The sequence below is a fragment of the Rhinolophus sinicus genome, linkage group LG06 (genome assembly GCF_036562045.2).
Source record: "Rhinolophus sinicus isolate RSC01 linkage group LG06, ASM3656204v1, whole genome shotgun sequence".
In the NCBI taxonomy this organism is placed as follows: Eukaryota; Metazoa; Chordata; class Mammalia; order Chiroptera; family Rhinolophidae; genus Rhinolophus; species Rhinolophus sinicus.
In genome coordinates, this window is record NC_133756.1 from 23,095,855 (window position 1) to 23,116,711 (window position 20,857).

Consider the following 20,857-nt stretch of genomic DNA (forward strand, 5'->3'; position numbering starts at 1 on the left):
GCAGGCAGTGAGTGAATGCTGAATGAGTAAATGGAAGAATTCACAATATTCTACAAAAGCAAGTCTACAAGGTTTTGTCTTAAACTCCTGATGCCTGATGTTTCAGAATAAAAATGTTTCAGATTTTAGAAAGGAAACAGTGACGCTTATTACATACAACTCCCATGGAGTCTGGGATGACAGCACCTCATAATCAAACATACTATAGTGAATTAAGCACAGTCATACTACATGGAATAAATTAAGTCTACAAACAGCCTCATAGGTTAAGGTCAGACTGCGCTGCCAAATCAATTTTGTCACAAAACTTACCAATAAACAACAAGAACAACTAAAACCCCTTCATATTTCAGAATCATAACTAAAGGTCTGCTAATTTTCACTTATTTATTGGGAAACCATTGATAGTGGCTCATAGTCTATGTGGCATTCATTGATGGAAAAGTGAAAAATATTAGAGAAGACTGGTTTAAGACATAGATGATATACTGAGAAAATGTAACTGGAATCCTGGAAGAAGTCTACTAAGGAAAGCAGATATGTAATCAGTTAAGTTACAATTCAGTGTGATAAGGTCCAAAAAAGGAATGACAGAGCATTGAAAAAAAACTCATTGAAATCTCTGGGAGTATGTGGGAAAGCTAAGGTCACCGTGCAGAATGAGAAGTACGCCCAGACAGAAAATCAGGCAAAGGGAGAACACTAGCTCAAGTGCATAATTGCATCAAAGGGCACCTTATGTCACATCACCTGCTGCGACTTCAAGCTAAGCATATAAACACCTGAGTATTTCTCAGCATTCCTGCCTTACTTCTGGGATCTAACCATATTCTTCAAGCTTTCCAATAAACGACTCAGATGGAAGAAGTCTACCTTAGAGCAAATGATAACTCCTATGCTGCACGCATCTGAGAGAACCCCACACATGAGCAGTGATTCTGTGTAGTCTTCTGATTAGCACTGTCACCTCGACTCAAATTCATGGGCCTCACCCCAGACTTAATCAGAAACTCTGAAGATGGGACCCAGTTATTTGTGTTTTTACAAGCTTTCCAAGTGATTCAAATGCATGCTAAGTTTGGTTAACTCCTGATCTATCATAAACAATTCTCACAGTGTGATTCTCAGACAGCTCTTGGCAATCAGACCAGATCTCCCAAAGCAGACCCTGCACTGAAGTGGAGTCCAGACTCTGCACCTCTACTAAAGTTTCTGTGAGTATGATGTTTCTGATTCCACATTCCAAATGCCACTACATTAGATTATAAACTCCTTGAGGGTACAGACTGTCTTGCTCACAGTTCAATTTGTTTCTACCGTGTTTCCCCGAAAATAAGACCTAGCCGGACCACCAGCTCTAATGTGTCTTTTGGAGCAAAAATTAATATAAGACTTAGTCTTATTTTACTATAAGATCAGGTCTTATAATATAATACCTGGTCTTACATTAATTTTTGCTCCAAAAGGCACATTAGCGTTGATGGTCCGGCTAGGTCTTATTTTCGGGGAAACACGGTATTAGCAGGCCCATAACAGACTCAGTGAATATTTGGGACTGATTCGCTAGCTCTACGTCAACTTGCTCATCACCACAGCAACTGCCCAGGCTGCCTAGGATCAGGACTGAGAACTGTAGGGGTATGTGCTTGTCTATCTCACCTCGTACCCCTCAAAACAATAAAGATTTTACTTATTTAAAAATGGTGGTCAGCAGCTTGCTAATTGCTGGATGGTTAATGGGTAAGTTCAAGCCATCTTTGTTATAAACTACGTGGTTTTAAGGAAAGACGACTGCATTGGGAGAGCAAAAGAGGGAGTGAGGGCCTTGGTGTAGTACCTCAACTACCTTGAGGTTAAGTTCAGACTAATTTAAGCCAAGCTGACAGACATAACTGTTAGCTTGGGGGAATCTGATCCATTTGGAAACACTACTCTGGCAAGAAAAGAAACCTCTATTAAGAGATGTCTTTCAGCACCTGCCTCCTTTGTTTAGTTCTGGAAGAAAGGCAGCCAAGACAACGAAGAAAGAGACTTTCAGAATTCAGGTTCCTTTGCATTAGCATTAAACAATGATCACCCACCAAACTACTCTAGTTAAGGGCAAACGCTAATTTCTCAAGAAGTTAAACCTTTTCAGGTTTTATAAGCAATGACGTGGAGATGGAATTCAAATGGCTAAGGAAACGCACACACCAGAAATTAAATCATTGACACTGTAGATACACGTATTTCAATTAATAGTCCCATTTTTTTAAATGTCAATTTATTTGTCTACCCAATTCAGTGTCAGTGATATACAAAAGGATATAAACACATTACCATATTTACAGGAAGACATACAAAACAATTACCAAGGAAGAAATCTGGCAAAGTAACAAATTCTTACTTATCCATGTCCACTCAGCTGCACAAAGTTTATTCTAGGACAGTTTCCTGGTTCTCTAGGAAAGAAGTTGTATGGATTTATATCTTCCGTAAGAATCAAGCAAACATTACAAGGGCTGACAGAATCATGTTTTACACGGACAGAGAAAAGCTTTTAAAGAACACTCTAATTTTCAGGCCCATGTTAGAGCATCAGTGGGCTCACAGGCAAGATGTGACTTCATCCAAGGAAATGCTTCTCTCTTCTTGGCCTTCCTACGATCCTCCTCCTTGCACATAGGAGAAGCAGCTCTTTTTAATAACAGGTGATGGAGCTACACCCTACCCCACCAGATGGTGTGGAGATCATCAACACACAAATGGGGAAAAGAACTGAACCAACTAAACACAATCCAGATTTGGGAAGACAGTTTCACTTTATATGACCCATACTTTGTACAAAGCGCACTCTCTGGAGAGAAAATAGGAATGAACACCTCAAAATTTTCACATTGCTCATCAAAGGTACCTTTGCCCAAAGTATTTGGGAAATGGCAAAAATCTAAACTCAGCCAGACATTTTATCTAAGCCAAAATTTAAAGGAATCATCCCGTTGTCATTCTGGGGAATCCAGTGGGTTAAATACCACAATTCTTTAATGGAAGCAGAAGGTGAAGAGTCCTGTTCTCCCAAAAATGCCTCAGCTAGGGGCAGCACAGAGAATGGGATATAAAAAGCTCAATGGATTTAAAATACGGAACACAACAGTTCTCAGTCAACCTAGCCACAATTGTCTGGTCATCTGTAAGGAACTATGACATTCAAAATTCAACTTCCATATTCAAAAAGAGATCAACTTCACTTCGGGGGGGCGGGGGGGAAAGCAATGACAATAGCCGAAATCCTCCAAACACTTGACAATTGGGGAACTGTCTCATAAAGACTCTTTAAAGGCCATCAGGATTCATTTATAATTTGGAATGTGCCAGCTGAGGGGCAACAAATGAAGGGAATAAAGATACAATACGTCAAGCAATCAGACAAACTGTAGACATATATACCACATAAAAGATACACATACAATACTGTGCTGACTAAAGAAAATATTGGGGATCACTAGAGGGAAAAGATAATAGGAACAAAATTACAAGGGAGCATTTCAGCCCAAAGTTAATCCAGTGAGTATCTAGCGGTAGGATTTCCAATCTCTCATCTCCAAAAAAGTTGAGCAAATAAATTATAAAATCACGTTGCTCACCTTTGGGACACACAACATGCTCTCAAGTAATCCCCCTGATATCTTGGACTCGCTTGCTATTTGACGACTAAGTTGTTTCTGGCTGTAAAGATTTTCCCAATATATTTGAATTAGCCAGTTGACACAGCAAAGACTGCCCCCTCTGTGAGGCCAAAACAGCTTCACAAAATAATTTGATCTAATGAAGATGAAGGGTGGGGAAAAAAGGAACATTTCCTTGTTCTTGCAAAACTTTTTCTCTCACTTAAAAAACTCTGCAATCACTTAATGTTTTGTTCCAGAAAAAGAAAGTAAAACTGGCTGGGAAAATCACCATATACGTATTGTTTACTAACATGGTACAAAATAAATTCATAGATGGCAGTCGATTGTCTTTCAAAAACTAAATGCAAATGCTTCATCTTGTAACTTAAGAACTGAATTTTTCCACATTCCTTTATATAGAGTTAGCATCTGTAAATTGAGACCTTTTTTGGACAATCATGCAAATTTAATTTGTTCCTGGAAACAAAAACACAACCTAACAGATTAACAAAATATGTCCTTTAGACAGTATTTTTTTCTGTGAACTTTTCTCCAGTGTTACCATTTTTATCCTTTAGTAAACAGACACTTCTCTAAACAAGTTTATGTATCTTGAGTTTACAGAGAGCTAAACTCTCAGAACGATTAGAAAGGAAGACTGGATCAAGTAAACCTATTTTACCTTCTGAACTGGCTCTAACCCTCTCAAAAGTAAATTCTAAATATTTTCTAGTTATTATGATTAAGCTATATAAGCTAGAGACATTTCTACTGTCATAGATGCTTCTGTAAAATTGAATAAAGATTTTATTATACCACACACACAAAAAGCAACTGGTACAGAAAAGGCCGTTTTCAGTTTTTCTGTTGAGAATTTCTTTCCATGATTTCTCCCATTAAAGTATAGTTTTCAAAGCAACCACCACGACAAAGGAAGCATCTAATTAGTCCATTTTCTTCTGATCCAAGAATGCTGAACATTTACTGTCCCATCTGTAGTTGTATCAGCAGTGTAATGAACACAGTTTATATTACTTAACTATTCTTTGAACTCCAAGAACTGTTGAAGTCTTTTCTGATGTTCTGCAGATGCTTGCACAGCACTAAATGAAACATAAATTCAAAGCATAAGCTTTATTTTACATTAAGCATATTAAGTGAACCACAGAGCACAGAGTCAATATTTTTCAAAACAATTAAAAATGAATAGAAATCTTCACTTATTTAGTACTTCTGAAAAAGTTGGATGAAAACTCTCCTTAATCTAATGAGGAGGGTGGCTCACATTCAGTAATGGCATGCTTCCACCTTCTAAAAGACCAAAGCAAATTAAGACTGACAAGTGAAGGCATCGATTTTAACCTGCTCTGCTGTGGAACCTGCTGTGTAGAGTTCCAGGGCTTGCAGATTTTCTGGATTTTATTATTTTATTTAAACCAGATTCCAACATTATCTTTGAGTTGTGGAGTATTTGAATTGTCTTTAATATAAAATCCTTTAAACTAAAATGTTTGGTTAAAACATAATAGACTCCACTAATCGTTTTCAAAGGTAACAGCTCAGTGGTTTCAATTTACTTTTCCCTTTGAAAATAAATTGTCTTGGATGGGGAAATTGAGTTCTCTCCCTACCCTTGCCCCCAGAAAAATACATTACCTTGACAAAATTGGGCAAATATATACAGAAACTAGTGTAAAACTTCCTCTTAAACTTCTGGCCAAAAAGTGAATACAATGAAAGATTCTGATTTTCTAGCTGTTGAATAGTAATATATCATCACGGAATGATAAAATTCCAGTAACTGAAGGTCACCACTCTTAAAAGTGCCAGAGTCTTATTATAACAATTTTGCTACAAATCATTCCAAAAGACCTTATACATACACCTCTCTGCTTTCCTAAACCATGTAGCTGCCTCTAATTGAACTACTTCAAATATTTTACTGTGCAGCTTCTGCCTAGGTGCTAGTGAGGCTGTAACCACCTACTAAATGGCTCTGAAATCTCTCAAACACCAAGTCTGCAACTTTCCTCACGACCCTTCCCTCTGCGAGCTGGTACCGCACTATGTCTTAGTCCTGTCAGCGCGCCTGACTCGAATAGTTCTCCTGTTTCCTCCCCTCAAAACTAATACGCTACGGGTTGGAAAACCAGTAAATCAAATTTGCCTATATTAAGAGTCAATATATATTGTATGGCAACTGTAATTGAAAAATAAATTAAAAAAAAAAAAGAGTAAATCGGGGTTGAATGAGTGTCTCCCATGAGAAATGGCCGTGTTAATTTTCACGCCTCCAGAGTTTACTTCATTTATACCTGATTCTCAGAGGTGGAGCTTTGGAAAATGAATAAATTAGGTATTATTATACAGTAATATATATTGTCCAACAATATATAATGTACAGGTTGGGCTTTATAGATGTATGACCCCATTTTATCTCTAATAGCAGCCAATGGCACAAAGTGGGACGAATAACACACCCTTTCCATGGGAGGGTAAGCAGTGGCAGCAAGCTTCAAAGGTTAGGCGGGAAAATAGACTGTAGCTAGAGCTCTAGGGTCACAGATTTGAGTCTGAATTCTGGCTCTGCAATTATTACCTGCATAATCTTGGGCAAGTTACTTAAATCATAAGGTAACTTGCCCACAATCACAGAGTCAATAATGTAATGTTTTAACTCCAAATCTAACATTTTTTCTACCAGATCGTTCTGTCCTTTATTTGTACAAAATAGTCTCTACTGACCTCAACAATTTCAGTGCACATATAAAACATGGCTCTAGAAAATAAACTAAGGCAGTTTCATTCTCATAATTTATCAGTCACCTATCTCTCATCTGAGAAATCTCAACTTTCCCCTTTTCTCCCTGTGTTTTGCTCTATCATCAACATACATCACATCTATTTCATTCTCTGAACTCATCAAGTGTTTTCTGAGAGTAACCTGCATGGCAGTTTACATCTCAGAGGCGGTCTGGTGGTATACAGGAAAAGAAGGTGGAATTTTAAAAGCAAGAAAGACCTGATTTCAGGTTCATGTTCTAACTCTCACTGGGTTGTGCTATTTATTAAGCAAGTTCTTATCCTCTTTGAGTTTTAGTTTCCATATTTGTACAATTATGCTCATCTCTACACCTCACAGGCTCTTTGAGAAGAGTAAATGAAGAAAACGAATGTATAAAGTGCTAAGTGTATTGTCTAGAACAGCATTGTCCAATAGAACTTTCTGCAACAATGAAATTGTTTTGCTATCTAAGCTGTCCCATACAGAAGCCACTCGCCAGCCATATGGAGTTACTGAGGACCTGAAATGAGGTCAGTGTGACTAACAAACTGCATTTTAAATTTCATTTAACTTTAATTAATTTAAATAGCCATACACGACTATCATATTGGAAAGCGCAGATGTAGAAGGCACTCAATAGATTTTGTTTGTTTTTAAACAAATGAATAAACCTCTTAAGGACAGAGGGTTATCTACAGCTCTCTTGAATTCCCACATAGAACCAATGTGTGCCATAAAACTTGCTACTGCTGCTACCTGGAATTATGGAAGTAAAAGAAAATATTCTACTGTTTATTAAAGCAGGTGTATGAGGAAGTTCTGAACTATTTATTGATTGCATACAGACAGGCAGAGCAATCTCTCATGTCTCCTCAAGTTCATTTTATAATTATGATAAACAAAGCTTAGTTAATAAACTAGTATCCCTTATCCTGCCTCGCCAGATTATTTCATGAGAGGAAAGCAGTAAACATCAATGAAACTAAATATAAACAGGTTTGGCATTTGTGGTTTTCTTTCTGGCTCCGTGTCTGAAGGTGTTGTGATCTGTCATGGTTTTTCCAGCATGATTCACAAAGCACCAAGGACTCATCTATGGAATATTCTGCTCACCCACGTCTTAGTAACCTAGATGCAACTGAATTTTCTTTGTCTTTTTTCTCCCTTAAGGATGTTTTGGTAATTTAAAAAAATAATAATAATGTGTGATTACATTTGCTGTTTTCATAACTTTCTATCCTCTTTTTTTGGCCATCTGAAAGAAGGCCCCAAAGCTTATGATAGGCCACATTTTAAAATATAAAGTCTAAATCCAAGCTGTTAATTTCTGGTAAGAATCAAGAAGGTGCCAAAAGAACACTTTCACCACATGAGCCTTTCTAATTCTCAGATCTATTTCTTAGGGGACCTCCTGAAAGTGGACTATCCTCAGGGAACAAAACAGGTAAACTTACTTCAGATGTTCACCAAATGTAGTAGTTATTCGATAGATGGCAGTTTTTAATGATGCTCTAAATGCAAATCTTAATGTTTTATAAGAAGTGTCCACAAGGCTTCCTGAAATCCGAGGTGGCTTACTGGAAGCATGAGGAAGCTTGAAGTACTTGTCAACTGCCTGGATCAAGAAAGAAAGAAAACACATTAGTTCAAACTACCGAGAAAGCCAATTTAGTCCAATGGATTAAGGAGATTTTATTTCACACATCCAGACAGACAGACACATACAAAGACATATATGAAATATTTATTTTGGATGACAAACAGACCAGGAGAAAGTCCAGACCTTTCCTCTAACAAGGAGCTGTACGTCACAACAGCCTTGAAAATGCAAAACTGGGGAGTGAAACATAGTCACCCTACTCTGCTTATGATGTGTTTATGTGTGATGGTAAGAGTGTCTTTATTATAAACTAAAGCTCAGCAAAAAAAACTGAAACAACTTTATACTTTACATAATAAAAATTACTTACTAAACTAATCTTCCTTTTCAATTCTAGATGATAAATCATCTACACGCAAGAATAGGTGGGGAGAGAGAATTTAAAAGAGAAACTGATTTATAGTTGATAGAATAGAGATTTAAGTGTATCTTTTAAAGGCCAAAGGTACCTTCAGACAGAAGTGAGGATAGAAAAGTATACATGTATTAATCTACTACAGTAAGATAATGTCTAAAGTGACTAGAAACAATAGTATAAACCTATTATTTGTAGTAATGGATAGAACCACCAAAAGAAATAAAAACAACAGTTAAACTGATTTATGCCATCATATTTTAAATTTTAAGCTCTTTATCCTTTTCACTTTAGCACCCTTTTAAAAAATTTTTTTAATTAGTTTCAGGTGTACAAAACAATGTAATAGACATTTATCATTTATATCCCTCACACAGTGATAACCCCACTCCCTCCATCTACTACCCCTCTGACATCGCACAGAGTCATTACATTTCCACTGCCTCTATTCCTAATGCTGAACTCCACTTCTTGTAACTATATATATAAAATTGTAGTTGACATTCATTATTGTTCAGAGGCACCCTACTTTTGTTTCAAGGAGGCAATATCCTTTCTTATGTCTGAGGATTTTGCTGATTTTTGTTGTGTTTTTGGTTGCTTGTCAGTTTCTTCCAAGTTGCTTCTTTCGATCTTTTATCGTCTACGTTACAGACCTTCCTCAGAAATCTAGTGACTCCTTGGCTCATACCTGAGAGTGGACTTCCTAAGGAGCTGACCGAAAGCTCTGAGTACACGGTTGAGATTACTGACAACACTTCACAATAGGTGATCTGTGTGGACTTCTGTGGGGTGAGCTCAGAGTTCCCAGAGAAGAGTTTTTCCAGTACGCTGTCTGGAGGGCCTGGTCTCCAGTGCTCGGGGAGCCAAGTGGGGAACAGAGAGCTACTGAGGACATCCCTGTGCTGTTGGTGCAGAACCCACAGCTGTGTCTGGACTCTCTCAGTCCAAAGACCCAGTGTTCTACTCTCTCTAAAGGATAAACTCTGACTTCTGCTGGAGTGAGGGGGGAGCAGCAGCAGCAAAGAATCTAGAGATCTAACTGGTTTTGAAACAGCTCTCACCTAAACCTCTTCATTTTGGTACCTGTCTCTACCCTTGTTTCCAGAGGTGGTTGGTGTTTGTCCCACTAACAACTTCAGATTTGCCTCTGGGATCTGCTAAGTCATTTATGTCAAGAATCTACTGCCCAGCTTTGAAAAATTTGTTGCTGTTGTCTCTTCTCCTGTTTATGGATTTATATGTCTTTTTCAAAGTCCTTTACTGTATTTTAGCAGAGTTTGGGGGAAGGGACAAGATTTAATATGCGTTCTGTCTGCCATGATAACTTCAAGTCCAATCATTTATTCTTCAACAGCAACTAATAAGAGTGTTTCCCCAAACTGGGACATACTTGAGATAATTTTAGGCAGTATGGGTGGGGGTATTCAGTGACACACTTAAGCAACATTAAACAACAGTGAATCAAAATGGAAAAGTTACTTCCTTTTCAGTTTTCTTGCAAACCTTCTGATTAACTCTCAATATATCAGGAAAAATAGTCGTCATTGTTTACCACCTTGGTTCAATGGACCCTTTTTATAAAGTCATTTTACAGAAGTAAGAATGACAAGATAATATAAACTAACTATAGAAATGTAAAGAAGAATACAAACGTATTTTCCAGGTTTTGAAGATATATATACATCTGAAATGGGCAATATCCTGTGACTGCAACTAGCTGCTCACTAGTTATCAAGCATAAACTTGGAACATACCCATCTTATAATACTGATTTCAAATTGAGGTTCTAGCTTATCATTACTTCTGGTTCTTTTTTTGCATTTGTACCATCAAAACACAATATTTAAAAAAAATTTTGATTATATATATATATATATATATATATATATATATATGTATGTATATTTTTTAAAGATTTTATTGGGAAAGGGGAACAGGACTTTATTGGGGAACAGTGTGTACTTCCAGGACTTTTTCCAAGTTAAGTTGTTGTCCTTTCAATCTTAACTGTGGAGGGCGCAGCTCAGCTCCGGGTCCAGCTGCCGTTACCGTTGCTAGTTGCAGGGGGCGCAGCCCACCATCCCTTGTGGGACCAAGGAATCAAACTGGCAACCTTATGGTTGAGAGCCCATTGGCCCATGTGGGAATTGAACTGGCAGTCTTCAGAGTTAGGAGCATGGAGCTCCAACCTCAAGCTACCGGGCCCGCCCCGATAACTTGTAATTTTGTTGAAGAGAGTTCAACCATTTACTTTGTACCATAATTGCAAAACATTTTCATTCTTAGATTTATAAAGACAAATTCAAAAGGTTAATTCAGTGACTTTTTCATTTTGATATCATCTATGCCTTCCAATGTCCTTTGTATACTTTTAGCATTTATCCACTTATGAACCATATAAAGTCAATTTTGGCACATAAATGTCATAGAAGATGAAGGAATACTGTCACATTTACTTTCAGCAAAATGGGATGATTCATGTTCTTTCTTACTTATATTATGGGATGAAATCCTTCCTGTTGAGTGACTTACTAGATGAGAATATCACATATATTTCCTTTTTTCTCCTTAAAAATTTGTTCCGTCAACAATTCTTGAGTTTGAGAAAAGATATCTAGAATATTATGATCTGAAACATCAGTGTGAAATTCCTTTTATATGATCAAGTTCACCATCATCATTAAAATCTATAGCTACACTGTTCAATATGGTAATCACTAAGACACATGTAGCTATCAAGGACTTGAAATGTGGCTGGTTTGAATTGAGATACGCTATTAGTAAAAACTATACACCAGACTTTGTAGACTTACTATAAAAAAATATAGCTCAATAATTTTATATTGATTACATGATAAAATGATTTTTAGATATACTGAGACAAATGAAATATATTATTAAAACAAATATCACCTGTATTTTTCTAATGTAACTACTAGAAAATGTAAAGTTACATATGCGAATTATATTTCTATTGATCAGATATGGTCTAGAGTATTGTTATTTGTCTCTTTGCATTCATTTTCTGATTTACCTACATAACTACGTAACATGATGGCAATCTTCTTCCCTTTACCAAGTGGGTGGAAAAGTTTTTAAATTCTGAATTAGCAGCTGTATTCAATGAGACCTAACAACAACAACAAAAATACTATAAGGATGTGGGTCCAGGCTACTTATATGTACCTTTTCTTGAAAGATGATGCCACACACAACATGATTTCATCATGCTTCTGTTTTCTTACTGGTCTTTTTTACCGCAATTGAGAATAACTGATGAGTAATAATGAAATAATTCCTAGGATGATCACACAACAAATTGTTTCAAGATACTGGAAATGTAAAATCACTAAAATTTTAAAGAGGTCTAAAGGGTAAACTGCAGAAGAATAAATTTTGTTGAATTGTTTTCTTTGTTTTTTGAAAGACCTCTAAGAGAGAATAGAAGTCATAAAATATCAAATCTTACAAATAGTTGGACCAGCTCAAAAAAGAAATGCAAAAAATAAATTAGGTCCAACAGACCCTAATGGCATGAGGGTTAAATCAGGGGGTAAAGTCTCGGTTTGGAGCGAATGTGTCCTTAACATATCTTTAATCATCACTAAGCTCCTTTTATAATAAAGGATAAGCAGGCTTCGTGTTAAGGGACTTCAGCAAACAACAGTATCTTACAATCACTGTCTTTTCTCACTCTGTCTTATGCTCAGTACTGAAATCCAAAAAATTCTGAACACAAACTTGTGTAACTGTTGGTGGCAAAAGCTGACCTGACCTGCCTGACCCCATCTGGCAGTAAAACCTGACCCGAACTGACATAAACTATTTAGTCTTTAATATAAACATTCAGATATTTCATTGGAGAAAAGTATTAATGTATCTGATTAAGGGGATTCTACCTCAGATACCAATAGGACTGTTACATAATGTTTGATATGTATACTATTTGTTACATTTTAAAATCCAAAAAAATCTGAATTTTGAAATCTATCCTAGGGTTTGAGATAAGGGGACATACACCTGTATTCTATTTATAGCAAGTCAACTAGTTTTCCTTTTACAAAAGTGATATAAACTTTCCTTTAAAATAAATTTAAGTTAAAAATGAATGATTTAAAATACTAAGTAATAGTTCAGGTGGAATATAAATGACTAAAATTATGACAGTATGTTGTGACAAACAGTACGGCCCAAACCACGAGGGAAGTATATGAATAACTGAAATTCAGGACACACTGATTTATGTATCTAATGCTGTGCCCCCTGGTTAGGAGAACTGAAGTACTTAATAAGCTGTGAGATTAAACAAGTTATCTACTGAGCACTCATTGTTTGCGCTACGTGTGGTTCCTGCCCTGAAGCCTCACATTACACAACTGGGATCTCAAATATTTGGTAAAGAATTATCCCAAACAATAAAAAGTATAAGCAGTGAGTACAACACACCACTGAACACAATATACTCTTCAGGAAAATTTTAAAATTCCTTGAAGGTCTTAACTTTGGCCCTAATACATGTAAAGCCGAAAGAGGGCTGTACTATGAAAACAGACACTTTTTGTCCATTTACATTTATATACAGTAGTTAGTACATGCACAAAAGCCAAATAAAGAGAAAATTATAGTTGCTCTCCCCTCAATATTTATCTATTGGTGTCATTAACAAACGTTCACTATGTAGAGACTTGACAGTCTCTGGTCTCAAGGATCCTACTTATAACCTAGCTAAAACGAAAGTTGACTCCACTAAAGCCAGAATTCCAAACAAATGTTAAGGATAAATGTAGACTTTGTTACTGGAAATAATGACTACAGAGCAGAGTTTTCCAACCTCAGTACTAGAGTCATTTTGGACTGGAGAATTCTTTATTGTGGAGGCTGTTCCTGTGCATTGTAGGCTGTTTAGCAGCATCTCCAGCCTCTTACACAATAGATGGCAATAGCACTTTCCTAGTTGTGACAATCAAAATGTCTCCAGACACTGCCAAATGTCTCCTGGGAAACAAAATCAACATAGTTGAGAATCTCTGGTACAGAAGAATAATACTATTAGATGATAATGACAGCCAGGTACCATGTCAGATGTTAGACAAGGTCCCTGCCTCTACTCCGACTAACAGAGACAAGAAAAGTAAATGGAAAATTAAAATGCAGTGTAATAAAAGTGTTGAGATGGGGGTTACAGGGCAGAGCCAGACAAAAGGAGAAAAATCTGTTCTAGGCAAAGAAGGAAAGAAAAGATATCATGTATAGAGTCAGAGTTAGGTTAAGAAAATAAAATATATTTTGGGGGAAAACTGAATAGTCCCTGGTAGTTATTAGAGCAGAGGGCTCATGGGAAGAACAGGAGAATGGCTGGAGTCAGAAAAGAATCTCTGTTAAGAGTTAGCAGGGGCAAGAGGCCACAGTAATAATTCAGGTCAAGAATGCCAAGGGCCTGAAGTAAGGCCAACACAGGAGCGATGAGCAAACAAGAATGGATGCGTGGTGGATACAGAGGTTTTGCCACATCAGCACAACTGAAGAACACAGGGACAGGGAGTTGAAGGAATTAGGAATAAAATGGTTGAAGTGACAGACTATTACCATCTAAGCTGAATAAGAAAAGATACATATGCAGCCAGGAGAGACTGAAAGACAAAGGAAGAGAAAATATTGATAAGGACACAGTGTACAGAAAAGGCAAGGGCATGAGAGGGCTATGCTTGGAGTAAGGGCTCATGTAAGAGATATACCCACAGATATATGGGTAAAATTCAGGGGGCGTAAACTTTAGGATAAAATTTACGTATATGTCTTCACTAATAAGCGCTAATTAAAAACTAGCATTTCTTTCAATGATGAATGTAAGCAACAAATCACAATTGCATTAGCAGTTCCTGTGAATTTGTCACCAACAGAAATTGCCAATTATCTTCATATCACATTACTATTGCAATTATCTTGAAATACCATTAAACTTATCACTACTTCAAAATGACAGTCATTAGACTCACTGATAGATCCTGTTAGTTAATGCATGAATTAAAAGGCATTCATTACTATATCACAAATTTGATACTTTCATAATTGTATTCCAATATAATTGCTTTCCTTTCTAATCCCAAGTACTTTATTTTATGCTTTTAAGAACATTATTCTGAGAAAAAGTCCACAGGCTTGATCAGACTGCCAAAGAGATCTTCAGCACAAAATGTTTCAGGATTCTGGTTTAGAAGATAGAATCCTAGAGGTTTAAGCTTTGAAGGTTGAGAATTCAGGGGATAATGAGGCCTGGGTGATGGCCGTGGGCTGAGACTGAAGGGTACATAAGAGAAGTCAAAGAACTGTGCTGCCAAAAAGGTGTGGGACAAATATCCAGCCATATGGACACTGGATTACTCATTACAGTCAATCTAAGGATATGGGGTGGAAAAGGCAACACCGTAAGGTAGTATGCGAAATCTGATGACTGTCGAATATGACCAAAAGGCTGATGTGAAGTAGCCTAGGAGAGAAGAGATGCCATGAGCCCTACACAACGAAGGGTTTTTATACTCAGAAGCTAAGTACCAAGTCAATGGTCCTGTTTTTGTTCCTTTTACCTCTTCCAACTCTTAAAAATATGCCTCTGCTTCTTTCTGCTTTGCTGCTCAAAAGTATTCTCCTTTCCAACTCCTCTATTTCAAAGTAAATAGAGTCATACCATTCCACAAATCTGTAATCCCTACCTTCCTAACCAAAGGTATAAATAACTATAGTCAAATAAACTGATCGCTTTCCTTGTCATACCTACCCATAGTCAACTACAAAGAAGAATTAGGTATTTTGATGGTGGGAAGGTGAAAAGAAAGAATATCTCCAGGGCAGTGTGATCCTTATGAAATCAATTCAGTTTCAACCAGCATTTTTTAAAATGAAATAGAATGGAAAACATTAGACTGAAATGCATATAGTAAAAGGTAAGTACTATTCTAAAAATCTTTTGTTTCTGTTATACACACACACACACACACACACACACACTATATCTAATGTAAATGTACTGCAGGTCATGGTTCAAAAACTTTGAAAGCATGGTTGCAGGGGTAGAAATGTCCTCTCTGAAGAGAACCTCGTGTGAAAATAAAAGGCCCAAGACAAAGAATAAGGGACGTGGAGCTACAGCTTTCCCTGGGGTCTACTACACTGCTAGTGGCCTGCAGTCAGCTTGGCTTCAAGTCCCAGCTCTGCCACCTACAAGATCTGTGTGTGTGAAAGTCACTGCACTACCGAGCCTCCCTCACCTGTGAAATAGTGCTAAAATACCTCCATCTGAATTACTTCACAGGATAATTATGAGGATCAAAAAAATAATGATATGAAATCATTCTGTAGACTAGAACGCATTGTACTGGTATTTGCTGTGAACTACACAGCCAGAGTGATTAGAAACAAACTCTGCTATATGAGTACCAAAGATATGCCCAAATCATGGTTACCCTAGTGTGGTCAGACAAGCCAAATATTAGAAGTTGTGGGGAAAGACTAGGAAATTATTTCTTTAGAGAAAAGTAACTGCAAAAAGAGCATAAATAATGAAACTACCCATGTGTACATACATGTCTCAAGTAACATACATGAGACAGTGGGCACAAAGAAGACTCAAGGCAAAAAAAAAATCCAAAAACACTGGTTTTGGTGGGTAAGACTTTTTAAGAGGTAAAATGAATTGAGATGAAGAAATGGACAGTGAAGCATGATTTCTCTTCATATCTTAAATTGCTTTCCAAGACCAAAATATGCACCAATTGTTACCCTTCAAGCCTAGTTCAATATCACCTCCTCCAGAAAACCCCAGCACACCCCACCCTCTAAATGCCTCTAGCACTCAAGGATTTATATGTCTCATGTGACACACAACCAATACTACAAGGCGGTGTAGAAGGCCCATCCACCTTATAGAAGGGCCTTCTGCTTACTCACAGTTCACCCATGTAAATGTTACTCTCATCCAAAAACATCTTCCACCTTGACACATACAATTAACCGTCACACCCTGGAAGTAATTAATTCTAAACAGATCCATTAGGAAAGGCTCTAAGTTATTATTGACAGAATGTCTGCGTTGAAATCTTATTTCTTCTGTTTCTCTTTGTGTTATCTTTGGGCACATAATTTAATTTCTCTGCCTTGGCTTCATTGCCTGTAAAAATGGAGGTGTAGTAATAGTGCCTACTCCACAGAGAGGTTGTGAAGGTTAAATGAGACAATGCAATGTTAGAGTGAGTCCGTCATGAACAGAGTTGCTATTATTGGGAGTATTAGAAATACACAAGCGTTTAAGCACAGGCACATCCTATTCACGCTAAACTTTTCTTATGATTTACAAACATACTTTAGGCAAAAGTATTTCATATTAACAACTTCTCACGTCGCCACGTAAGTATTGTTTGTCATCCACTGTGCCTAAATACTACATATGCCTTTTCTGATTTAATCTCTATCAGAAACATGACGTTAGGTGTGTTATTGTGCCTATTTCCAGATGCTACATTGAGGCTTGGAGGAGTCAAATGATGTACTCCAGGTCAGACAGGGACTCCGTGGTCGATGGGGTCTCCGTCAGAAATCTCTTGACTCTTCTTCATCTGGATCCTTTTCCATCTTAACATGCCTGTGTGCTGCTGGATGGCACCTAAGTCAGCCAGGCCTAAGTTTGCTGCCTCTTTGCATTTGGAAATATAGTCTTTTTTTGGGGGGTGAGTGGGGGTGGGCTCGAATCTGATAGTTTCCTCTTCATGTAAAGGGAGTGTAGGTACTCACATTTTACATTTAGTTTTGATTTTTTTCTCTACTTTGCTTCATTTCCTTTTTGACGTTAGCTAGGACCCCCATAAAATGACAGTTGCAAAACATGCCACGTTTTACTTGCTATGTATCTGCGTACTTATTTCTGAGCAAGGAGAAATGACAAATAAACATTGGTGCGTGTTTTATGCAAGCTAAGTGTCAGTACACTGGCCTCTTTGCAGCTGAATGGCCCCACGAAAGTCAATGATGGTCTTAGCTGGATTCTGCTTGTTTTCACTCACACCAGGGGTTCAGTAAAACTCAAATTAGTCTCTGCACTCAGAGACTCAACATGAAGTTAGGAAAGGCGGCCTATACATTTTATTTTTCTGCCTTTAAGTCTAGGACTAAAAAGACCTATTAATTTAAAACTATGCACCCATCCTGACGGCAGGGATCCACTGGCTTCAGCTTGATTGTTGTGAGCCTCTGGCCAATAGGTAATTTATTATCTACATGGGCAATTTAATTACAGGTCACTTTTAGTAGCTACAAATTGTGTAAGGATCCAAATGTATACTACTGAACAGAATTGTAATATCCTAAATAACCTGATTACTACCAGAGGTATAGCCTACAGGTTTAGTATACTTTCTTTTTCTGTTACTACAAAATTATTACTTATCAATGAATTAAAAGTTTTTATTCCTCGTCTCTTACATTATAATTTCCTAAGGGTGAGAATAGTACCATTATTTTAACTTCAACATATATTTTGTTACACAGTAAGTATGATATATTAAAAAAAAACCTGGGGCAGGGGGTGAGGTGGGGGAGGGAATAAGACCTCTACGGCCACCGAACCCACATATGGCCTACCTCTTGTAGCGTCAACAAAGTATTAAGAATAGCTGGTAGTGTAGTCTGCACAGCCCCGAACCTATCTTCTGTAAACGATGCTGCTACTAGGTGAGACAGACCTCAAGGAGAAAGAAGAGAAAAGTTAAAAGTGAATCAAAATTAGGCAAATCTATTTGCAATACATCGATTTGAGAAAGGATTAATATTCTGAATCTATAAAGAACTTCTAAATAAAAGAGAGGGGTAAGAAAAATGGACATGAGGTTGGAAGAGGCACTGGAAAGATGCTCAACTGCAGCAGTCCCCAATAAGATGACAGTCTGCTTTACGTTCTAACAGGAAAAAGTTTTTTGAAGAACGTGAGGATGCTTTTCATTCAGTGTCAGGAAAGGCCTCTCTGAAGAAGTATCGTTTACGCTTTGAGAAGGCAGTATCTATAAGACATAAATTCTTTAACAACTATGTTTTCATGTTTAATCTAAGTTAAATATATTAAATATGTTAAATAGTTGTATCAACGTAAGTTGCCAGTTAAAAACAATCTATTAATTGCAGTTTTTTTGAAGTAGAGAAAGATATACAAGAATCCCAGGCTCAGTTTATTTATTTATATACAAGGAAAATTTCTGCCCAAATCAAAGTACACCCAAATATGTAAGAAAAATGATCTGTATGAAACAAAAATATAAAAATGTATCTGAAAATTCGAAGATTGAGATCAAAGTCCAAAACTGACCTTTCATAAATTATACTTCAATATTTAATTGATAATTAAAATCATAGTTGTAATTCACTGACATTGCTTACCTTCTAATGCCCAAATATGCATTTGGGCATCTGAAAAAACAACTTGAATGGAAGCCTCCGGGTGCTACAAATAACAACAAAAACATTTAAGTAAGTTCCCCTGGGCAAAAACTCTTATTTCATCTAATCAACTATGTAGACTGGAACAATGAAAAATTCACAGCTGCCTCAAGAATTAAAATCTGAAATTCTAATGCAATGTCATCTAACTGCAATACAGCATTCTGCCACCAACTTATTATGTGACCCTTGCCAAGTCTCTAAATTTCTATGTGCCTCAGTTTATCATTTAAAATAAGAGTTTCATATGCTCAACGCACCTTAGGGATTAGTATAGAGATCATTTAAGGGAATGGTTACAAAAGCTTTTTTTAAAACAAAACCAAAAAAACTGCCTAAATACATATTACCTCTCTTAAATTGTCTATCCCAACCCCACTCCGAAGAAAAACCACCCAACCTTATTTAACATAACAAGGCCGAATAGCATGAAGCAACAATTAGCTCATTTAAACAAACACTGGCTTTGGTAATGCACTCAATGAAGCCCATTAAGCATAACAGCACTTACATTGCTCAACATCAAACAGCAGTGTCTATGTGTCTATAACTCCTTATTACAAGATAGATCCACTTGCAAAATTACAATCAAAAGTAACTGTTCACTTGCAAGGAAAAAGGAGACCTCGTTCAGCCGAGCCTGCTCTGTCACTTACAGGCTATGTGCCCTTAGGCTAGCTGCCTGACCTCACCCCAGAGCCTCAGGTTTCCCTATCCATAAAAGGAGGACAGAAAGACCACTCACAGGAATGGTGTCAGAATTAACGGAGGGAACTCAGGTGAAAAGAGTACGGGGTACAGGACACAAGGGTGACTTCCCTCCATCCTTCTGACACAAAGCACTGACGTAAACTTCAGACGACCTCTCTTCCTCTTGGTGGGAGACACCTTCCTCAGGTGTCTCGGAGTTTTCCCAAAGCTCTAATGGACAGCCTAAGTCGATTATTTTTGGCAAAGATCACTGATAGCTGGGTGGATCTTCCCTGCCACCACAGTGGAAAAAAGTTTCAAGAACTTAAAATGGTTCTTTGTTATATGCATCTATATTCTATCAGGGTTACTCAGATCTCTTTCCCCACCGGAGTATTACGCCCAAAGAATAAAAATAAATAATGTACGCCAACGCAAATTTTCACTTGGAGGCATAATTGAGTGCAATATTAGCTAATACTGCAATATCTGCAGAAAGAGAGAAGCGAGATTCAAAAAACTAAAACAAAAATTCTTTCCCCTACATATGGGCAAAGGTTTTGCTCATCAAAGGATTAGTTAACACACAACAGCTGTAGCCAGAGAAAATAGAAATGAATCTTTAGCTTCTGCAATTGAGATTTACTCTCCTGTGGCAGCTGGAGCAGCTGAGAGACAAGTTGGAAAGTCATTTAGCTTGTGGCCTGAATTACAACTTTTTATCCAACACAAGTTTAACAGCTGCGATCTAACTCCGTCATCTCTCATCTGAACACCAAACTGGCCACAAACATGTTAGCAAGACAACGAGCCATGAAGGATCGCCATGGATTTGCTCATTTTGCAGGAAGGGTTGTGTATCAGCACAAAGCTGCCTGCAGCCAAGAGACTCAGGGAGCCACTGCGTGAGTACAGGGCAGCTATTGTTAAAATGAAGGTTAAGTGAAGCGCGATGCAAAGCTGCTGGCTGGGCTTGCTGGGTTCCAGCTAAACACTCAGAAGTCAAATCCTATCTGCGACTTCATTTCTTATTTCATTTCCTCTCCCCTGATTGATTCCCAAGGCTATAACTACACAATCTTACCTTACTGAAAAAATACATTATCAGCACCCGTTTTGACAAGAAATTCTTAATCTGAGTTGGAAAAAAAAAGAATTAACACATTTACAGTTTTCAATTCTATTCAAAAATAATATTACATATTTCTAGGTTCTTCCTTACACTAACTTAAACACCT

The 20,857-nt window shown here is 37.3% G+C and overlaps 1 protein-coding gene across 2 annotated transcripts in view; it reads right to left on the reverse strand.

Annotated features, from left to right (window-relative positions):
* Window positions 1-2,233: 2,233 nt before the first annotated feature.
* NDC1 (NDC1 transmembrane nucleoporin) overlaps window positions 2,234-20,857 on the reverse strand; it is a 45,180-nt gene continuing 26,556 nt past the window's right edge. The window contains exons 14-18 of one of the 2 annotated variants that reach the window (XM_019742886.2): window positions 20,704-20,754; window positions 18,870-18,933; window positions 18,081-18,181; window positions 7,887-8,047; window positions 2,234-4,750 (exon numbers count right to left, since the gene is read on the reverse strand). In XM_019742886.2, coding sequence (XP_019598445.1) covers window positions 4,687-4,750; window positions 7,887-8,047; window positions 18,081-18,181; window positions 18,870-18,933; window positions 20,704-20,754 — 441 coding nt within the window. In that variant the 3' untranslated portion in view covers window positions 2,234-4,686. The remainder of the gene's footprint in view (window positions 4,751-7,886; window positions 8,048-18,080; window positions 18,182-18,869; window positions 18,934-20,703; window positions 20,755-20,857) is intronic. The other variant, XM_019742887.2, reaches the window with a different exon arrangement.